The 23,744-nt window shown below is 41.4% G+C and overlaps 1 protein-coding gene across 1 annotated transcript in view; it reads left to right on the plus strand.

Annotated features, from left to right (window-relative positions):
* LOC117745212 (CUB and sushi domain-containing protein 3-like) overlaps positions 1-23,744 on the plus strand; it is a 185,303-nt gene that overhangs the window by 52,269 nt on the left and 109,290 nt on the right. Inside the window, 15 exon segments of the mRNA XM_034553370.1 lie at positions 2,834-2,946; positions 4,034-4,111; positions 6,096-6,183; positions 6,982-7,106; positions 7,499-7,620; positions 9,746-9,849; positions 10,098-10,210; positions 10,458-10,640; positions 11,315-11,641; positions 12,344-12,538; positions 12,841-12,979; positions 13,798-13,985; positions 16,971-17,159; positions 19,386-19,502; positions 22,712-22,927. Of these exon segments, the coding sequence (XP_034409261.1) occupies positions 2,834-2,946; positions 4,034-4,111; positions 6,096-6,183; positions 6,982-7,106; positions 7,499-7,620; positions 9,746-9,849; positions 10,098-10,210; positions 10,458-10,640; positions 11,315-11,641; positions 12,344-12,538; positions 12,841-12,979; positions 13,798-13,985; positions 16,971-17,159; positions 19,386-19,502; positions 22,712-22,927 (2,297 nt within the window).

The following is a 23,744-nucleotide window of genomic DNA, read 5'->3' on the forward strand; positions in this document are numbered from 1 at the left end:
TACGATATTCAAAGTAGGTTCAGAGTGCCCTGCAGCTAAATTACTAACTTTTGGTTAAATTACCATGTGTATTAGATTCAATTTCTTCTTCCCGGGGATTTATTATTGATTTTCCCAGGCAACATATAACTCATCAAAGTGTCTCTAAAAGCTACGCTCTACTGCAGTCTGACTGCCAAGAATGTATAATTGAAGGAATCTGAATCGACAATTGACCCAGGCAATTAATGTAAGGAGCTACTGGGCATATGGGGACTGGCTTACTGTTCTCAGAGGTCAATCTACTGTAACCGTCTGCAACAGCTTCTTCCTTATCAGAAAATAACATTTTGATGTCTTTTAAAAAAAAAAAAATAGAATATGGGAATGAGGAAAAGACCACCTGGCCCAATCTTTCTTTAACAATTTTGAATTGATAGCTCATTATCCGGGGTGAACCTATGTATAACCAACCAGAGATTTTGACTCATTGCTCTGCTCTCGACGCCACATTTGGCCACAGCGCCTGCACGTCGGGGTTCGTTACGTTGGCATTTTGATGGGATCGTCCCGCTCCCTTCAACCCCTCATCGTATCCAATCAGGACCACTTTAGGGGACCGTCTTATGAGAACTCTCTGATGTGCCTTTCGCAAAACCTGTGTCAGAATCTCCCATTATTCCTTGTGCGACGCCCCCCAAATCAATATGAAGCGTGCTGAAGTTTGGATGGAAACCAGCACATAAAAAAAAAACACTGCACTCATGCCAATAAGTAATGTCTGCAAATGTTTATCTCCGCAGGAACAAATAGCCTGAGGGAGATTGTTATTATTATAAACCTGATAGCAACCGTGTTAAACGAAGATAAGCAAATATCCCCGATATGATAAAAGTCCGTTTTAATACCACCGTATACCGTGAAAGCTATACAACCCTCCAGTGAATATGCAGCGGGGGAGATGCAATAAGAAAGCCGAAGACAACGCTCACTTGTTCTTATCTGTTTTAAGGAGACGAGGCAGCTCACTCTTGTGTTTTTGCATAACCTTTTGACTGCAGTTAAAAACGTGATCACGACATAAACAAACAGTCGGGACATCTTGAGAAACAAGTCATCAAAGAAAGCAAAAGAACATTTTCAGCTTGCAAAACATCAGCTTCTCAGGTCACGTCATTTCATGTATATGTATGCATGCAGATTATTATTGGATAAATTAAGAGAAAGGTTTGCTGCACACGGATACAAATGCACACGATGGAGGAAGTCCTCTGTAAGGCGTCATTAAGCCTTTATTGACTGTTAATGGCAGGTAATGTTTCACTTCCTCTGCCGTCCTTTGCTGTGGTGATAACCGTATATATTCACCTTTCGCTGGTCTTACATTTGTGACATCACTCCTGCTCTGCCCCGGAGCGTCCACGCAACGTCTGGTTGGGTAACGCTTTATTGTCACTATCCATTTTCTTTGAGGTTTCTCGCAGAAATCCCGTGATAATTTGCAGCTTCCACTACAGAAAACATTGAGGCAGATTCTTCTAAATAATCCAGCTACCTGAAGGCTTCTGTTTTATTTTTTTTCTCCATCCAGCCCGTTTATTTGTGTCATTAGCGTTTCGTCAATGATTCAATGGAAGCAAAGATCAACTTTTGTGTGAAAAACAATCCCCTTTTTTCACCGGGAGCCGCCATCATCTCCCTTTCTGGTGGATGATTTGGATTAAATATACGAAAATCACATTTCGTGTGCTCATTTAATTAACAATAAAACATGCGACAGCCTTAAATGTGTCTCACTGAAGTAATACAGTTCACGTTTAAACAGCATGAACCAGTGGTGTAATCGAAACAAGGAGAAATTAAATGTCAAGTAGACTTGGTAATGCATTTTTCTATATCTGTAATGGCCAAACAAAGGGAAAATGTCACCCTCTCCCCTTTTGTTTTCCCTCATCACTCTCTTTCTCACTGTCACATTCATTTCTCTCTTTATTTTGTCTGCCTGGCCCTGTGGTGGCTCTGCAAGTGAATGCAAAAATAAATTACATAGAAAAACAAATCTTAAACACACCTTTACACACACAATAACATTTTTTTTAAAACACATGCGCTGGTGTGGGCACATACACACCAATGCAAAACAACAACTTAGCACAGGTAGTTTTTTGTTTTTTTTCCACCACTGAGCCAATTGGGGAACACGGGGCTCAAAAGCAAAATGCTTTTAAAAAAAAAAAAGCCCTGTCCCAAGCCCCTGTTTGATAGCTAGAATGGCTTTATGTGCTATTGACTGTGGTACGACAGGGTGTGGTGCAGGGATTGCTAGGCAATAGGAAAAAAAAGCCAGAGCTGGTCAGCCAGACAAATGAGAATGACCCGAGAAGCTTTAAATCGCTTCAATTACAGAGGGTCCCTGATGCTGCAGCCGCCACGCGCTGCATAAAAACCTCTGATCTAACACACCAATACAGACCGTAAGACGGATGGAACACACACAGACTTGAGTCAAGACGACTGCCCATGTACAGGCCGGCACATACTGTCGGTAAAATATACACAGAGTCAAAGTTAAGATGGGCTTTTTCCCCCTTGTGGTTTTAGAGCTGGTCTTCATTTTAAGGGCATCGTTTTCTATCCAGGCCCACCGTGTAAGAAATGTATTCATTATTTCCTTCCATTATTGTGAAGTCTGCAACATTTCCTGCGAGGTATTCATACATTTCTTTTGTCCTCTTTCCATTTTACTCAATTACCTGTTTTTTTTTCTTTTTAGGTGATTATGGTGACACAATAATCTTGCTAGTTACAAGGAAGCCACGTAACATGCATTTATTTGTGACTCTTTAACACTCAGGATAACTGGAATAAATATTCCAGCACCCATCATCAGCAACAAGAACTGGCTGCGGCTGCACTTTGTGACCGAGAGCAACCACCGCCACAAAGGCTTCCGGGCTCAGTATCAAGGTAAGACACGATTACTTCATTTGCACATGGTAATAGAGGGACTCCTCATCATAAGATAAACACACTGCCATTGCAACACTGTTTTTGATCTTTTGTTAACTGAATATTAAACAATTTGATTAATGCCCCCTCTGTAGAGGGCACTAAGGTCTTTTCTGCTTCAAACCATTGACTTCAAAGGGCCTTGTTAATCAAAAAAATGTAAGAGATAAATACTGCATATACTTTCCTCTTCTAGAAACTCCGCTCCGTCAGCTCGATAATCCATTACCGTGACATTGTTCTACGCCGTGACTTTAAAGTCACTGTATGTGCTGCGTAAACTATACGCCTGGCCCCAATCCAGATATGAAATCCTGCAACTTCACCATGTACAGCTCTGTACAAACTTTCAGTCACATGCATGGCGTGGCAACAGAGACATGAAATATAAAATATATTGCATGAAAAATCTAATTTTTCTCATCTGTCGCAGTGCATTGTTGTGCCGTGTTAAAGCAAATGACACAGTGTGAGGCTTTCAAATTCAAACGGCCTCGTTTTTTTTTTTTTGTTCAGTCATTGGTTTCTGGCTATTCTGTTGACAAGTCAACATTATGACAGCCACTTGCATCACCTGCCTTGTGTGTGTGTGTGTGTGTGTGTGTGTGTGTGTGTGTGTGTGTGTGTGTGTGTGCAATCGGTTTTAATTGGACCGTCTTAAGACGTAGCGTTGGAGCCATTGGGCTGCTCGTTGATAGTGCGTAGGACTAACCCCCCCCCCCCCCCCAATGAAGCTATAACTATTAAGTCTGCTCTGAACAATCGATTTCCATCCACTGTTTTAATATGTCTAAGTAAAATGAACAAACTATCACGAGAACTAATTTAGGTTTTATCGGCCCAACCCTTAGAAATGCATGAGAGCCGTTGACCTTATTTATTTAGAAAAAGGATCCTCTGCACATCAGTAGCAATTACATTTTTTTTATGTTCTCCATAGGACCAAGTATTATCCAGAGAAAGAAACACTTGAACTGTATCTTCTCACATCTAATACTGTAACTTCTTTTTAATCTAATAAACTCTTTCTATTGCTCTCAACCAGTGAAAAGCTCTGGAGAGCTTAAATCCAGAGGGGTAAAATTATTACCAGGAAAGGACAACACTAACAAACTGTCTTTGAGTAAGTCTTTTATTTTTCTTATGCAACTGTTTTCATTGTTTAGATTTTTTTGTTTATGTAGGGCTTTGAGTTCTGTATCTTTGTTTCCTTCTTGTCTCTTTTATTATTATTATATTTTGCTGCATCATTTGGCGAAGGAATTAAGCTACAGTACTAGATTCAGCAGAAGTGCAGTCTCTTTCTCTTTCTTCTTGATGACCTATTTATTTAACCTGCCTCGTTATGTATATTTCAGCAAAATGCTAAATGTTATTAGTTTCAGTCGGCCAAAACCCCCCATGTGTCATTCCGTACTATTGAAGCAGTACATCCGATTGACTTATGTTCATGCACTGTGTGGTCCTCACACACAGGGCAGTAGTCAAGGTTGAGTGACCACTCACTTGTCAGATGATTTGTGTACACTCCAGACCAAAGTGAATGCATTGTAATTGCTTGCGGCGCTCTGTCATTAACATAAATCTGGAACGCAATTCCCTCTAATTCCAGCAGTGTGCTAAACACTTCAGTGATAACAGGTTGTAATCTTTATTACCTTATGTGTCATGGATTCGCCATTGCATGGAGACATGAATAATGCAGAGGGCCGTAATCTTTTTCCACGAGACAAGACCGTACATCATTTAAAAAGACATGCCTCGTGCGCCCTTTTTCGGATTCATTGAATATAATTGAACCCGTAACTGTATTGTTACCGGCAACAATTAAGTTGAAAGCTAATGAACTTCCTGAGAGTAGTCAAAGAAAAGAAACATTGTGTGGAGCTTCTTACGTTTAAAACGGAAAGGCCTTAGTGTGGGGGAGATGATGTCTTATTGCAAATATTACAACAAACCTTAATGTAGATTATTGCGCTACGTGAATTTCATCTCCAGCGCGTGCAATCTTTAAATTTATGATGAGATGAGTTTATTAAAAGTCCTTTTTCTTCTCTACATTTGAACCATAGCAAAGGCTGTACTCTATATGAAAGCATATCTACGATGTGTTATCTAGAGTGCTTAAACTATTATTATGTATGGAGAGTCTCACTGAGAGATTATTGCAGCTCCTGCAATTGATAGTTGAAGGTTATTTAATCCTCTTAGTCCCTGTTGGGCACAGATATATTTCCCGTATATTTTGTCTTGCTCAGGTAAGAGAGTTGCATTTAGCCGTGCCACTCACTCCATATCGCACACCACTTGTGTGTGTACACAACAGGGCTGCCAAATAACTGGCAGTTGAAAAGCCTCTGACTTTGAGAGATTGTTTTATCTGATTTATTATCTGACTAAATAATAACGGTGATATTTAAAGAAAAGTAATACTGCTATCCTGTTGATGATACAAATATGACAACATTTTGAGAATAATCCAGAGCCTCTTAAATCAGGCTTTTATACAGTCATTGCTACAGACTTTCTTAATTAATTTGCCCCCCAAAAAAATACACAAAGTTTAGCAAGCATTACAATTTCTTTTCAAATTTTCTATAGACATCGCAATGCGATTTGATCGTGAATCGCGTAGTGAAATTATTGTTATTGTGACAGCGGTTGCGAACGTCAACAACTTAGCTGTATAACTCACAGCTTTCCTTGCTAGGCTCCTCGTATGCTGGCTAATGGTTCATTTGAAGAGTTCGGTCTGTGAGATTGAGGGTGTGGGTTTAAGAACATAGATCGACTAACTGCAGAGGTGTTCACGGTACTAACCATTTGTGAACCCTGCACTGATTCTATGAAGAGGAGGGGCTACTCACAGACGGGCCATGTGTTAGTGAGGGAGAGCAGGAGGCACAGGGAGGGGCTAAGCCAATCAGTGCAAATCAGTGCAGCTCTGCAAGGATATTAGGTTTTTATCAATTTTGGCAGTGAATGTTGATATTGGGGAGGGGGGGGGGGGGGGGGGGGGGGGGGGGGGAGAGGTTTCTGAAAGTACGGAGCTTTGAAAATGAGCGTATTTCAACACAGAGTTCTTGGTCCTTCTCTTTCTCTCCCAGTGAACGAAGGGGGAATCAAACAGGTGTCTAATTATTGCCCCGACCCAGGGGAGACGGAGAATGGCAAACGGATCGGCTCCAACTTCAGGTGAGTCGGCGCTGCGGCTGAAGGGATGGAGCTCAGATTTGTGTCGGAGTTAAGGAGCGCGACAGCGTGCGCTGCATCCAATTTCAGTGTTATGGCATGCAGCATATGTATCGCTGTCACATTTCAACAAAATCTGTGTGCACAGAGACCCAGTTGTATTCATGTTACGACAACCTGCTGTTACATTACTATCACATATGGAACATTTGATCTATTTGATAATCTTCTTGCTAATACCATGCAGTATAGTCTGTCTTCTTTTTCTTGAACCAGCTTTCAGGAGAGAACAACATTCACAACCACTTCAAGATGATTTGCTTTTTGTCAGAATGCAACACAGTGAACTCATTTAGAAAAAAGAAAAAAAGATTTAGCCGGTTGGACACTAATATTTAGGTCTATTCTCAGGTCCTGCACAACAGAGTGTCCATGAAATATATATCTTCTGTGTCTCAAGATCACTTTCCCCCGACTCGGTTAGCTTTAACTTACAATATAATTAATTTCTCGCATTCATATTTGAACATAATTGAGGTGTTTATTAGTTAAAGTATTAAAGGGTGTCCCTGTTTATCATTTTTAACTGGTATTCTAAGTATGGAGAAGGAGGGCGATTCATAAATAAATGGATACACTTGCTTGCGTCTACTAAATGTAATATATTGATGCACGGTGCAATGTAAACCTGTTTGTGAATGACATTAAATAAATAATGTTTCTGATGTTTCATCAGGAGTGTTTTTCAGGAATTGATTGCTTTTTTTCCCCAGGCGTTAATAGTGTTTGTTATCTTCTCAGCATCGGAGCAACTGCTCAATTTACCTGTGATGAAGACCATGTGCTACAGGGCTCCAAAACGATTACCTGCCAGCGCGTAGCCGAGGTCTTTGCTGCTTGGAGCGACCACAGACCCGTCTGCAAGGGTGAGTGAGGCTTCTGAAGAGCTAATGCAAGTGTTTGATTAAGGCAGTGCCTCTGGATGTAGGCTCTATGCAGATAGAGTGCATTTCATTTTTGTTAATTATGTATGAGAGCCTCTGCCGCAGTCTCCATTCCAAAATGCTCTGCCTTTTTTTCTATGGGTCATAATACCTGGAGCACCTTTTTGAGAATTTGATTAATGAAAGTGCAGCTCCTATCTACTTTCGCAAACAATATATTACCTTTCTGTCATTTTGCAATGCAGGAGTTATTAGCACTATTTATTGTGAATTCAACAGTCCAACTGTATATTGTATTTGAGTATATGATTTTGAATAATCAAGGATCTTCTTTTAAGTTCACGTGTTTATCGCCTGTGTTTGTTCTATTGCAGTAAAAACGTGTGGGTCGAATCTACAAGGACCCTCTGGGACTTTTACATCCCTTAACTTCCCTATCCAGTATGAGAGTAACTCCCAGTGTGTGTGGATCATCACAGCCAGCGACCCGAACAAGGTAGTACATTAGAGTCTTCTCTCAAATGAAAACCCACTGCCACTGTTGTCACGTGACGACCCACCAAAAAACGGCCTTTGGATGCCAAATTATTTTCCACCCACGGTTACAGTTGCTTCAACTGCGTGCAGCCCAACTCGTGTTTTTGTGTTGTACTTATTCACACCGGCTTCAAAGCATAAATACGTCAGTTACTTCCAAGATAGACGAACCAGATACCGTAGAGGCAGACGAGAGGGCCGTGGTTGCTGTCAAAGGTGGTCAAGATAATAATCTAACATGAGGGAAAAGGTGTTTGCCATTATTATCTGCAATCCTATTAGGTTATAATTACTTGCTGCTGCTCGTACAGTCTCTTTGCACTGTAAATATGGTAGATGAAATAATGGCTTTTATTGTCTATATTAATGTATTGAAGAATTCCCAGGCGTAGATTATGAAAGTGTTCAGTATAAGTAATGTGGTGTAACATCCCATTTGTTTCCCGTAAACGAGTGTAACAGTCTCATTAGTGATATAGTAAACACAAATAGATATTTCCGTAGAGTAAACTCTCACCTTTTTTTTTTTACCCCTCCTACCTGTGGTGCAGAGCAGTTGTCTCCACTTTCCCTTCCTGGATACGCATTTATGTACTCATCTATTTTCCAAGGGCTTTCCAAGGTGGGAAAAGGTTACATAGAATATGCATGCATTTTTCAATTTAAATTCAATGTCACTGTCCCTTATTAATGTGCATAGTGGGTCGCATTTCAGTTTGCATTAGACTAGGCTGTTGGCAATTGGACAATTTGCCTTATTTGTCTTTGGGAACTGAAATTGAGCTAAAATCCGATTTGAATGAGACCAGCTTCTCCCCAGTGTGACGAGGTCAAAGCGGTTTTCCTAATGGTCATTAATGCTCTGCTACAGTACATCAAACTTGAGTCTCTGTCGCTTTTCCAGCGAGATTCATACACAAAGGTGGCGACTGAGTGCAATCCTGCTAATAAACAATAACTAACCAACTAGCACTTACTAGAACTGGCAAGTACCACAGATTTGTGCCGCTGTGCCCTCTCCTCGGCAAACACGCCATTGACTTGGCACTGAAACTTGGACCATTAGTGTTATTATGGTAATTATGTTGATGCGTGCATTGTAATGAGGCTGTTATACATGGATACTGCGCAGGCATTGTCCTCCCAATGGCCATAGAAAGGGATGTTAAGGCCGAGCAAGCAGCCATCATATGTTTGTCATCATGTCATTACAACATCCTTTTCTTTTTCCGCCACTAATCCACGTCGGCAAAGTCTAGGTTGAGCTAATGAGGCTTTATTGCGCCATGTTTCTGCAGCGGACTCTTTTTTTTACACGATTATTATTATTATTAGTAGTGTAAGCAGCTGCTGCCAGTTTGATCAGTGCAACGTGTCGTCTTTTGTAACGTTATGTACATTTGTTCAAGACCATTGACGGATGACGAATGTACCTCGTCACCCGGGTGAAATGCGGACAGGCAATTAACCCATTTTTTGGGCTCTCAAATTTGCCTATCATGATTGTTTTTTTTTTTTTAGTATTTGATTTGCGCTAATGTGAAGAGATGCTGCTGTCACTTTCTATATTGCCTGGAAGGATGTTTGTGGCGTCCTTTTTGTTTGCGGGGGTGTCTGGCATCGACGGGCAATATTTGTACTCCAGTACAAGGCTTTACGTACGTAGGCTCGCCTCCTTTAAGTTCAGCTGCCTAGAGGAACACTGAAGGCCATGTTATGAATTCCATATAAACGAGATGGCGGGTTCTTTTGTTAATACAACTTGAGAATCATTTTTTTTAATTGCTCCTCATCTATGAGAGGGTTTTGCTTACATAAATAAATACCACCAACTAGATAAACTCAGTTGTGAGAGCTGTTGGTTGGAAGCACTTGGGTACAGTTAGCTGTGGACAGAATGCTCTCCAGGGCAGATGATTTGTATTTGACAAACAAATTGTTTTACATGTCAATGTACATAAACTGTCTGCACTCCTTTTGGGAAGACTTGGATACACACGCTTCAATAGTATGTTTTCTAATTACCATGAATGCGCTCAAGCACAGCCATGGTGCATGCCAACACCCATTTTATTTTATTACAGGTTATTCAGATCAACTTCGAAGAGTTCGACCTCGAAATTGGGTACGATTCGCTGACAATTGGAGATGGAGGGGAAGTAGGAGATTCTAAAACAATAATACAAGTGTAAGTATCACATAAAAAATACTTCTTTGGATGCATATTAACTGAGGATAATGCTGCTACGCTATGCAGAGAACCTCTGAATTAATTTAACGACTGCACTATTAAAGTAAAGGCTTGCTTTGGCTTTTGCCCTATAATTACCAATAAATGTGTACAGAGCATGTAGGACATTGGATATCTGAAAAGTGTGACGAGATGAAGGTGGGTTCTGATACCGCAGTGACTTATTGTTGTTTCCCTGTCTGCAGGCTGACGGGGAGCTTTGTTCCAGACCTGATTGTCAGCATGTCCCATCAGATGTGGCTTCATCTCCAGTCTGATGAGAGTGTGGGCTCGATCGGCTTCAAGATCAACTATAAAGGTACACAGACTTTAGTGTTGCTATCAGATCTCTCTGTCTGTAATCATGCCTCATTCAGTAAAGCAGCGAGTCCATTGTGCTGTCTGCCTTTCTGTCTGTCTCTCACAAGCCTGTCTATCTCCTTCCAAAGAAACTTTCCTAACCAGGCCCTGAGACTCTTCACCTGGACCTGAAAAAAAAAAAAGTACCTTAAAGTACTTGGCTTGACTTAATTCTCTCCTTCCTCCTCTCCACCTCTCATCCGCAGAAATTGACAAAGAGAGTTGTGGTGACCCTGGTACACCTCTGTACGGTTACCAAGAGGGCAGCGGCTTTCTAAATGGAGATGTTCTGCGCTTTGAATGCCAGTTTGGTTTCGAGCTCATCGGGGAGAGGATGATAACCTGCCAGAACAACAATCAGTGGTCGGCTAATATCCCCATCTGCATATGTGAGTCCAATACCTTTTTTTTTTTAAATGACAGCTAATGAAGCAATTACTTATGCGCTTGGAAAGTTCACAACGACACAAAGCTATTGGAGGATTCATTACAGTGTTGTTAAATGACCATGCAGTGCATTGTGTGTGTATAAACAGCAATATATATACTGTAAAGGAGGAAATTGCTAGGCTAGGGTTGCCTTGTTATTTCAAAGAGAAGGGAGTAGGGTACACACTGGTACACTATCCAAATACTCGGGAGAAGGGAAACCTTTATGCATCTCTACATTGTCCTTTCTCAAGACAACCTAAACCCCTCCTGTGAGTTTCACTACACCTAACACAAATCTGTCTCCTGCTCCATCGGGACAGTGGCGCAGGATTCCTGCGCGCTTATATTGTTCTATGTCTGCATCTTTGTACACCAACTCCTCTGTTCCATCCCACTTAGAGGTTTACTTTTCTCTGACTACTCGGCACCCATGGGAGCCGCGCTGTCTAACGATTGCTGAGCCAGTTATACCGGACTGACATTGTTCTGTAGTGATCTTTTTTTTTTGCCGGGTCCTGCCATGGCACAGTCCACAGTGTACTTTGTGACCAGTGAGAGTTGCAGTATCCTTTCCTGGGATGTTAAAGTTTTCAAATCATTACTAATATACTTTGTCCCCTCTGTCACACAGTCCCCTGTTTCTCCAACTTCACCGCTCCCATGGGGACGGTGTTGTCTCCTGACTACCCGGAGGGCTATGGAAACAACCTTAACTGTGTGTGGATTATTATCTCTGAGCCTGGCTCCAGAATCCACCTGGCCTTCAATGACTTTGACCTGGAGCCCCCCTACGACTTCCTCACCATCAAAGACGGGGATCAGTCCGGAGCCACGATACTAGGACGCTACTCCGGGGCCGAAGTTCCGTCCCACCTGACGTCCAACAGCAACGTACTGCAGCTCGAGTTTCAGGCTGATCACTCCATGTCTGGACGAGGGTTCAACATCACTTATAGCAGTACGGAAATGTTTGATCAATACAATTTGGAAAAATCATATCATAGTAAAGCATTTTCAACATTCTCCTTTTCATGGTTAGGGATGAGTGTGAATGTGTCTTTGCAAATATCAGGGCTGACTGAGCTCTTACATTAGAATGCTTTTCAAAAACATTCAAACAACTAAACCAAAGAAACAAACATGACGTTGTATATCTTATTAATGATAAAGGATGGGATGAAGTGCAGCAGTGTAGTAATGTGTGTGTGTGTGTGTGTGTGTGTGTATTTGCATGTTTTCAGTCACAAAGCATACTCTTGTCTTTTTTTAAATGACTGCTAAGGCTCTCAGGAGAAATGGTACTACATTGCACCCCAAGTGAAGCGCGAAGTGAAGCCTTCACGAAAACAAAAGGGCAGCATTTAGGATGGTGCAAACAGTTCTTAACTCTTGTGCCTCATTGCCTAATACCACACCGTCGTAATTGTTTTTCTCCTTGCGAAGTCACAACAAGCTCTAAAGACACAGGCTATTGTCACCCCTTTAGGTGTACAGAGCAGACCTCCGGTAGTTTTGTTGTTGTTGTTTCCCCCCCCCCCCCCCCCCCCTCCTACAGACAGCTACATCCATTTCCCTTATCTCCCGACTCCTCAAAGACCCCATTTCTCATTCACACAAAAGCGTTGTCACCGGACCGTGTTCTCTTTCTTCTCATTACAAGCTTTCGGGCGTAATGAGTGCCCTGACCCTGGCGTACCGTTGAACGCCAGGCGCTTCGGGGACAGTTTCCAACTGGGTAGCGCCATCTCGGTGGTTTGCGAGGAGGGCTTCATCAAGACGCAGGGGGCTGACACCATCACATGCCATCTGGAGGAAGGCAAGGGGATGTGGAGCGGTCTGATTCCCAAATGTGAAGGTACTGAAATGGAATGGAATGGCTGATATGTGTGTGGTCGGGATGAAAAGCGATAAAACGGATAGATAAAAAAAAAATACAATAATGAGTGGGTTATGTGGAACATGCAGCTCTACTACAGGGTTACAGCCTTTTAGTGACTCATCCTATATGTATTTTCTTTCAATGTTATTCGTGTGGGTACAAAAATATTACTGAGTGGTATCATCGTTACAACGACGCCTATTTTCCTTCTCTTGTTTAATTTATATCTTCATTCTCCCCATCCCTGCCACCACTCTTTCACCTCTGTGCTCCACCAGCTCCTTGCGGGGGCCACTACTCAGGGCCGTCTGGTGTCATCCTCTCCCCGGGCTGGCCGGGCTACTACAAAGACTCCCTGAGTTGTGAGTGGGTCATTGAGGCCGAGTCGGGAAGCTCCATCAAGATCAGCTTCGACAGGTCTGTATGACAGTGCTGCAACAACTCATCCTGGGGGGGGTGGACACATACACACTCGCACATCATTTCTCATGTACGTATATCCACATACTGCACTGGATGTGAGTACTATTTATACATATACAGTACACGCACACACAGACACTCACACAGTGTAAATGTGTGCACTCGTGTACACAGAAGGCGTACCTCTATCCCTGGAAGCCTCTGAGTTAGAAATAGAAAGTCAGAAGAGGTGGAACACGCCTTGAGTAATTCTTTATTTTGCTCACTTCCTTAGAGAGCTGCAATAAAAAGAAGAACAAAAAATAGTCTTTGCTGTAAGATCTTTATTTCCTACCATTAAGGAGCGAAACATACCATTTTCATATTTTACAATCAACGCTTTCTCAGTGCCGACACACTCCTTTGTAAAGAAACAAAGAGCTACTTTCCCTATGATTTTATTTTTTTTGCTCCTCCTCACTTTAAACGAGCCAATGTTTTCATAAGCCGCGTTTATGCAGCTTCTTTTTTTTTTAAGCTCTTTGCATTAAGAACAAAGAGAGGTGTGGCTTTTCTCTTGCGAAAATGATCTGAGGGTATTTCTTTTGACGGGGATATTGGAACTTCTTTGAGGATGTAGAGACCTGAGAGGGGACCATGGATCCTTACTATTTCAGGCTCCAAAGAAACGCATTCTTCTCATTTACCTCCATAAAAATAGAATATTTTCTCCGTGGACAAAACTGGCTAAACAACTTCAAACTGTCGAATCAGTCCGAGAATAAGTAATGTCCTCTGCATCTCCATCTCTGCTCTCTTTTATTTTTTTTAAGGTTTCAAACTGAGCTCAGCTATGACTTCCTGGAAGTGCACGACGGCCCCAACCTGCTCTCTCCCATGATTGGCTCGTTTAATGGAACCCAGGTCCCTCAGTTCCTGTTCAGTAGCAGTAACTTCCTGTATCTGCTTTTCACCACCGATAACAGTCGGTCAAACAGTGGATTCAAGATCTTCTTTGAAGGTGAGAGTTAGAAATGCAGATTATTTATATTTTTTGCTTTTCATATTATGTCAATAATAGGAAAAAAAGGAGACGTAATTACAAGTATGTGGTGTTTTAAATTCAATTTAAATGGGTCTTTTTATAAAGTTTCTGAAACTGTGTCGAGACCAAACAGTTTTGAGGTCAACGCTGAATCGTAACTCTTACGTTACAGTAAATCGTAGGGTAATGACATGGCTACTAGCTCTTGAGAGAAATCAAAGCCTGCTCGACATCTTAGTCGATGTAGCTTATTGAATAATATTGTGCCGCAAACTGCGAATGCAATGCAAAATTTAAAAGAATTTATGCCATGTGGGTCACATCAACAACGGACTTGAAGGGACCTACTCTAAATCCCAGTCCCCTGATTCACTGTTTGGCTCCCTGAATGTGTTCCTGCACTCTCCCGTCCCTTGTCAGGCGCAACAGAAGCCACACATTTAAATGTGCGAGCTTGAAGGTTGTCTGTGCACAGACTGTATAAGAACATCTGGGTTAGGGAGGACTATAACTATTGTCTCTGAGAGGTACTTCATCAAATACTGTGAATACCTGGGTACAACCCTCTGCTCTCGGGAGAGTTTATTTTAAATGTTATCCCTCTCCACGTCCTTATGCATGGATTGGTAGTCTTTGACAAATCAAATAGCAAAATACTCTGAACACAGTGTGATTTATTTTTTTCCACGATTATTTGCATTAGCGCCGTTATCCTTGTCACTCAGATGTGATTCATAAGACAGGGTTTGTTATTATGTCTGTATTATTGACAAACCACAAGCGCCTTTTGTCTTATTATGTTTCACTCTCAAGTGCATTTTTCTTTTGTTGTTGAGGCTATTGAAAAGCAATAACAGTAAGATCATATTAGTTTCTTGCAAGTTAGGACATCTTATTGCGGAAATACTTATGGGGAAACCCAGCCTCATTTGTAAAATTGGTCTTACGGCTGTTGTGAATCAACTGAGGCTCAGGAACACTGCATCCCATTGCCTTTGTACAGTATGTAATGGGTAACTAAGTCACACAACATACCACAACATGTTATTAAATCACAGTTAGGCCTAATATTCAGTGTATCTTTTCTCTAATCTTACTCTTATTATTTTTGTATTTTCTCCCACCGAATCCCTGCACCCTGGAGGTCGGTACCAGCAATAATCAATGAATGCTCTACTTCGGGCGACATTCATCGGTTTCCATACTAAAAATAACACGTATTACTCAAGGAGAGCGAGACACGTTTTCTACAGAGGAGTAGCGGTACAAAGGAAGAGCCCTGTTATCACTCGTGAATAATCAGTGAGCCTGGTTTGTTATACAGGTTATTAATGTTCATGACTGTAATGTGTAGCACAGCACATCATATAACTCTGTTACTCTGATAACTGTGTCATTTCTTGCTGCTAATTATGTGCCACGTAGCCAAAAGTAACACCTGCTCTCACCGTGCAGTAGTTCTGCTCTTCTCATAGTGGATCAGAATGAATTTCAATTGGCTACTGGACGATATTTGTTTGTGTGTATCTGGCACTGTTGGGATTCTGCAGTGGAGGAGACTTGACATCAATTTCACATCGTGTGCACTTAAATGCACTTCATGCTGGGCTCACAGTCGCCGATGCCAGACATCCCACAATTAACAGGATACTATTTGCTGACATGTCAAAGTCCCTTGACGGGGTCAATCACCTGAAACTACTGCAAGCACCAGACGTTGGACTAGAAGCAGGACACCGTGAAAGAGAACAAAAGGAGATAACTAGCTTGCAGCTTTTGTTTATTGGTTTTTAATTGGAGCTCTCTTTTATGTATAAAGTTTCCAAAGATGTCTTACTGGCATGAAATATGGGAGCTCTGGAAATATATAGAAAGATGGATAGATTAATAAACTGCCAGACAGACCATAGACATTTCCCGGGGACAAATATAAATAATTATAAATGCTTACATATTGATAATCCTACTGTGGTTTAGCGTAGGCTTCCCACCGATGACATAACTGCCTAAAATCAGCATATTTTTAGTGCATCAAAAAACATATTTGGAATTTGAAACCTTGAGGAACCAACAACACCATCAAGGTTGTTCAGACAGAAACTGTCAGACATCCGGCAGTTAATGCATTCATGCATATTTCTTCACAGTCTTCTTATAAAATAGCCTTTTGCTTTTGTCTGAAATTGACACTTTTACAACGCAGTCCCCTTTTTGTGCGTCATGTAATTATATATCTTTTTATATACTTTTAGGTAAAGTATGAGCGCGCATTCATTAAAGTCAAAATAACAGTCAAAGTAAACCGCTTACTTTGGAAAACTTTTTTTCTCGGTTATGTCTGCGAACCGATATCATTGTTGTTGTTATTGTAATGACATCAAAGGGCTCTGTCTCCACTTGTTTTGTATAAATGTGGCCTAGAAGGTTTGCTGATTGCAAAAAAATAGAATTGCCATCCCATCTTTCATAAATGACTTCAAGAGACCTCTGTCATATTTGCATGTGCGAGAGCGGACCGCCTCCTCTACTGTTTGAATGGTTGAAGAGAATCTGACATTGTGTGACAAAAAAAAACATTGCTCAAAACTGCTGAGCTGCGTACATGGTTGTGTAAATACACAACGTAGATGTGTTTCTTGGTAATCATCATCATCATCATCATCATCGTCAGTCACAAGCCCATACGGTGACGCACACACGACTTAAAGGTTGTGAACAAAGACGACTTGCTTGAAAAATTGAATGCGCCAGTTTAGAAAAGAAAATTGCCAAGTTGAGGGTCGACGATTGCCTCGAAACACATTCAAGAACCCGTTTGATTTTTAATTTCTCCAGTGCTCACATTGAATAACCTGTTTTTGATTGTAATTCCTCCAGTGGTCACATTGAATAACCTGTTTTTGATTGTAAATCCTCCAGTGGTCACATTGAATAACCTGTTTTTGATTGTAATTCCTCCAGTGGTCACATTGGACACGTACTCCTGCATGGATCCCGGCATTCCGGTGAACGGCTTACGGTTAAGCCACGACCTGTCCATCGGCTCCACGGTGTCCTTCCAGTGTGACCCGGGTTACAGGCTGAGCCACGACGAGCCACTGGTGTGTGAGAAGAACCACTTCTGGAGCCACCCGCTGCCCACTTGCGATGGTACGCATACCAAAATGTGAAAAAAGCCTTTTTGCGGTCTCATTCACGATGGCACAATGACATTAATATATGGCCCTTTAAACAGCGTAGAGCTGAATCACCATAAAATAAGAGTACCACTGATTTACAGCGTTACGTCAGCTCATTGGGATGTGAGCATTATTTTTTAGGAAAAACAAACATAAGAAATCCACATGCACAGAACGAACTGTATCGTCTGACTCTGGAGCCTTTTTAGCCCACAAGGGATGCTGCCATTGGAAACTGGCAAAAGGGGTTTTTTTAAATTAGATTTTCAAAAGGTAACTGGGTTCCTACAGCAGCTGCTGCTGCCGTTGCTGTATTGTATTCTCAAGCCTCCAAAAGAAACTATAAAGAAACCCCGCACATGGCCTTGTTGGCAACAACACATGCATTAGTGGCGACGGGGAGCCTCCAGGTCTGACTACCCAAACACAAGTTTGTCAATTTGCTTTTCACTCAACAAAATGGACCCGGTCCTCCATGTGAACAACTTACTCGGGGTGTGATGAGTCATCTCATGTCGAAAGACAGATTACGCTCAACTTCAAAGAAGTTCAGCAAACGTCCCTGATGGTTGTAATATTTCCCATTAATCTCCCTCTCCCGGCTGTGTTTGTACAGTTTGGCTCATTGTCGCTGTTTTGGAAGCGCACTGAAGGCCAATTGTCCCGATTATTGTTGCTAGTGTAAAAGAATAAACAACATAAATGATGTCTCTAAGTCGTGGATCACTCGGCCGAAAGAGTATAACGAAGGGTTGGCGGTGGGCAGCGTGCATGTGGTCCAGTGGTGCATGTGGTGCAATGCAGCGTCATCGTTGACCGGATGTTCTTGGAGCTCCTTCTCGCCTATAGGTGTGTGCCAGACTGGTGCCAGATGCCTTGACTCTGCCTATAGAGCCTCTAAAGTAGATTGTTTTCCCAGCAAGCTCATCCACTTTTAATGACTTTATGTAATTTTGGCTCATTAATAAAATATTTGATATAATTTTGTTGGTGGGGTAAGGATTTCGGGCCTTGATGTGGTGTGCTTGGTGGAAGGAGAGAGGATACGAGGGGGGTGGGTGTGTGCAGCTGTGGAGCCGCAGGCTGCTCTGTGATCCTCCATAAACATCATCTGACATTCATTACTTTGAAAATATGTACATGCAAAAGAGTTCTACTTCTAATATTTGTCAACAATTGCTGTTTTGAAGAAGGCATCCGGATAGTCGGTTGTAACAACACCACTCTCGGGGCATTCAAGCCAAATGACACACACACACACACACACACACACAGACAGAAGGAAACAACACTTGTAAGTTTTTTATCAATGCTATTTAAAAAAGAAAAAGAAAAGTCAGTGCCCTTTATGTGATATGACCTTTTATACAGCGTCAGAAAACGGTTGCCGATTTGAACAATGTCCAAATTGACCGTTTAACCTTCAAACGGATCTAGCGTTAACCTCCCGGTCCTCTGCAGATTGATCTCATTAACTTTATTTGATAAGATAAGGAGCTTTGTGGCAGTAAAATCAATGGGAAACATGCACGAGAGTCATATCACCGCGGTGGCCATGACGTTGCCGTTTTTATACAATAAAATCACCGCAACTCTTAACTACCACCGACTCTGAAAAGTAGCCGGATGCCGCGCCGGGTCACAACCGTGGCTCAGTGGTTAGATTGGCGGTTCCGTGCCTTTGGGCAAGGCACTTAACCCCAAACGGGCAGCGTGTGAATGATGAAATGTAGTGTTGAAGCTCTGTGACTGGTCGGAAGACCAGAAAAGTCCATTTAGCGTGGTTTCTATTGGGAAGAAATCCAAATAACGCCTCTAATCCGCTGTATTTGCTTACCTTGTGCGTTGTGAATTGTAAGTCGATTGTAAATACGTTTTCTGACACTGCCTTTTTAATTTAAGATTCCATAGGAGTGGATCGTATGGATGGAGAGCTGGATTAATGAATAATGTATGTCCTGGTGTTGGGGGCAGGTTTGGAGAGGAGAAAAAAACAAAAAACATTGTGTTGGCAGAATTACAGGTTGTCATAAAAAACAGCGGTACGGGACGTGATTTGACTCGAATGCATTATTCATCTAAATTGCCCCTCTGTCTTTCAGGTGAAGGATTTATTGGTTCATTTAAAATTTTAATTTTTTTTTTTTTTTTTGTCTCCGGCAACAGTTAGCATTCATTATCTTCCCTTTCTATTCAGCGTCATGCGGTGGGGATATCACGGGACCCGGAGGGATCATCTTATCACCTGGCTTTCCGGAGCTCTATCCTAACTCTCTGAACTGTACATGGACTGTAGAAGTCAGCCATGGAAAAGGTAGGAAAAACATCACATAATACATTCTCCAAAAATATAAGTAGACATACCAATGCGCACAAAATCACTTTAACATTTTTTTTTTTTATTTTGGTATTAAGCCGTATAAGAACTGTATATTGATTTTAAATTGTTTTTTTTATTTTGCTCGGTTGCGGTCGCGCTTATTTTTAATAGTCCTTACCACGCTAACATGCAATAGTCCTCATAATAACCAGATCATAAAGCGATATATTAAAATGACACCCCCTCAACAGATTACAAGAACACTACGAGGATTTATTGTCATAAAGTGAGAAGTGATTCAAGCAAATATCAGAATATGTGTAGGGATAATATTACACTCATTGAAGCCTTTTTTTTTTTTTTTTAACTCACTTTTTTTTATTTAGTTTTCAACAACAAACAATATGTATTTTCATACAGTCGCTTCCTGTCAATTTTTCAGTTGTATGTCTTGTTTCACATGATATTCAGGTACAGTGTACAAGACATAAAGAACAACAAACATCAAAGGTGATCATTCCAAGAATGAAAAGAAGAGGAGAAATGAGAATAATGAAAAGATTGCATAAAATAGAAATTAAATACAAATTAAATAAAATAATTAATTTGAATAATGATTGTCCACTCCTGAGTGTATGTGCTATATATGCTTTTCATAGAGGATTGTGTATGATGTGTGTGTGCCCAGAGACAGTTAACAAGAGCAGTTCAAACAGAGGGCCGAGCAAATTGAAGCCTTTTTTAAAGTGTCTTCCAGTATGAGTTCAATTATTATACATATTTGAGCCAACATTGTGCAGTACACTGCTTTATTATACATTTCCCATCACTTTCTTTCACCTGGCTATTTCAATGCACCGCTTTGTCAGTTTTCACCTGGTGAGACACGTCTGGTGTTTTTTTTATTCTCTTAGTCTCTATTTAATTAGCTTGATTCCATTATCAACGCTCTCACTGTCAGTTATGTGATCACTGAGCTTACTTCTGTTCCCGAGCACGTAGCTGTATTATTCCTGTATTTTACCGTCTTGTTATCTTCTTTCAAAAGGCCCATTGAAATGCCATATTGGACTATTTGTACATTGCCAATTGATCCTCGCGCCTCTCTTCCCTCACTCTACCTTTTGGTAGTTGAAATCCAGAAGAAGACCTGTCGGCAATCTCTCCATCTTGAGTTGTTTTCACGACAAAAGCTCATTTAAGCAGTGTTCAATTAGTGTTTAACTCCACTCTGCAATTATCTTTCTTGCCACGACAGAACTGTTTAATATAATTACTGTACACATATATATATATAGACATGTAACACGCTAAGCTAATAATGGCAAGATGATGGTTATGTGTAGAGGCGTGCAATAAAGAGGCGGAGTACCAAAGGACATCCTCCCCAAATAACTCCAAATGTTTTTTTAACTGCACTGTATTGTTTCTTTTTTTCCTGTCATATATATATATATATATATATATATATATATATATATATTCAGTGATTATAACAATAACCTCACACATGCGATCAACAGCATTACCCTCTAAATTTCCTCCAAAGGGTCCTTTAACATGAATTAATAACGAGAGGCATAAAACTCAATTGCACCCCCAACATGAAAAAGCGGAAAAACAGCAACTCAAAATTATAAGATTTGACTAATTGACTAATTCTAATCAAATTGAGCACGGGGCCTAATACGGTGCGAGTTTATTCAAACTGCCAAATTAATTTAGTGTGGGGCAATTAGCAATCAAACCTCATATACACATAGACAAAAAAAACTGCAAAATTGAGAAGCTAAGGACTTAAGGACCCCGAAGCATGGTAAACACATTTGATTGATTATAGATGAAAATAAGCTCTTGCACATCACATTTTTTTTTTAAATCATTAAAAAAAATAATTTTAACATGGAAAAGGTTTGAAACTTGCATCGGCACCTGGGCAACAGGTTAGGGTGTTCATGTCGTACACATTAGACTGTAAATGTCCTCAGTAAGATACATCTTCCTTGGACAGTTTTCATGACACACACAGGTGATGCATCACTGATCTTCCTTAAATATCTTTATCCGGTGGCTACTGACTGGAAGACAGTTCGTCTTTAGAGATGGCAGCTAAGTAAATATTCTACTCAGTAATTACCAACATCACTACATTAAAATACTGGCCTCCACACAGGGATGGGTGTTGATAAATCGATCATTTGGCTTGACTCTGTAATGTAATTGCTGTTTTTACAGAGCACAATCAATCATCTCATTTTGTTATTTATTTTTATGGCCGTTTGGGACTTTCTTTCATCAAGTGAGCCAAAACGTTGTGCGGGACGTTATAGAGTCATATTCCAACGGATTCAACAGATGGCAGTGTGTGTGCGTATTGTACTGAGAAGCAGCCAACTGGCCATCGTGGATGGAATGAAGAAGTGTTTGGGTCTGAGTTAGTGTGAAAATAGAAGCCGGGTGTTCAGACCTAGAGCTCAACTTAAAAGTTAAATAAATAGCCTGTTTTTATATAACAACCCGAACACAATTTCCAATTTTTTCTTTTTTTTGCCGCTGTAGCAGATTTTCTGTCTTTTGATTATGTTCTCTCTCTCCTCGCGTGTGGATCTGTAATTAGCCAGCGAGGCCAGTTAAGAGATGTGTCGTCGTCAAGTTGTAAAGATGGGCAGACCAAAGTGTGGGAAAGGGGAAACGGACTAATGCACATGGACTGGAGGAAAGGCCATGCTGCTTCAATTACATGTACTTTTAATCTGTGGAAATCATTTCCCCCTTTTTTTTTTGTTTTTTGCTCGAGTTGGCTATTCACTTTGCATTTTGAAATTGCCTTTAATCTTATTTGTGTCTCTTATTATGTGTCAGATGCTCCTTCCTTCCCCCCTTTTAATTGTAGTATGATCATCTTAGTAGGATTCATTTCAGTATGCTCATAGTGCTGCTGTAAGGATTAAAGCATTTATTATTTAATGAATGAGAAATGCGTGATGGATGTTTCAGCAAGCTAAACCCAAATTAATACAACAGATTGTTAATTATGATAATGACATTTAAAATGATAGCGTACATTTAAATTGAATAATAGTCATATTCAGTTTGAGGTTGTTGCATTCGATTTTATTCTGTGGTCAGTAGCTGACATCAGTAATTATTTTTATTTCCCTGAACACCTCTAACGCTGGGCTGCCTTATTTTCTCCTCCCAAGGTGTCCAATTCACATTTTACTCCTTCCACTTGGAGGATCACCATGACTACCTTCTGATAACAGAAAACGGCAGCTTCGCCCAGCCACTGGCTCGACTCACCGGCTCGGAGAGGCCCTCGCCAGTTAACGCCGGCCTATACGGGAACTTCAAGGCCCAGCTACGCTTCATTTCTGACTTCTCCATATCGCTGCAGGGATTCAACATCTCTTACTCTGGTACGACAGCATGTATGGATTCTGCCTGTAGGAGGCAGGCACGAGGGGAGCATTGGTCGGTTTGTAGACAGATGGGTTAGCAAAGCTTTAAAAGGGGAAGGAAGACGAATTGGGTGGCGTGTAGAAGGCCGCGAAAGACCGTGACGGAGAGACAGAAAAGAGAGAGAGAGAGAGAGAGACGGGCTCGTCTGAAGATGAGATCAGAAGCGCTCCGCCTCTGTAACGCGTGCGTCACGTGACACGTGAGGAGTGATCTGTCGGTCAGAACGGGAGCGTGTCCAAAGGCGGACCGAGCCGATCGGTTAATTAAGAGACAACGAGGTCACGCAGGTAGAGGCCGTCTGACCGTGATGGGAATGATCATCAAAGCATGCCATGTGGGTCAGTATCCTCAGGACTGAGGAGAGGGGAGGGGAGTGTGTGTGTGTGTGTGTGTGTGTGTGTTGGAGGGGGCTGTACGGAAAAATAATGGGCCCCCCCATGCAGAGACCAAGGAACAGAGAAATGGAGAGAGAGAGAGAGGTGGAGTTGGAAGGCTTTCGGGAGGGGGATAGTGAGAAAGAAAAGAGACGAGACAGATGGTGATGCTGAGTGAGCAGGGTTGATGGAGAGGGCGGAGAGAGTGAGGGAGAGAGAGAGAGAGAGATGTAGTAAAGTAGAGAGAGAGAGAGAGAGAGAGAGAGAGAGAGAGAGAGACTGCTTCTGAGCATGCTGGCTAAATGTTTGCCTGCTGTTTGCTGAAGTGAAGCATAACTTATGCATCCATGAATATTCATCACATTTTGTTTGTGTGTGTGTGCGTGTGTCCTTGCATGCG

Source organism: Cyclopterus lumpus, chromosome 16 (genome assembly GCF_009769545.1).
Source record: "Cyclopterus lumpus isolate fCycLum1 chromosome 16, fCycLum1.pri, whole genome shotgun sequence".
Taxonomy (NCBI): domain Eukaryota; kingdom Metazoa; phylum Chordata; class Actinopteri; order Perciformes; family Cyclopteridae; genus Cyclopterus; species Cyclopterus lumpus.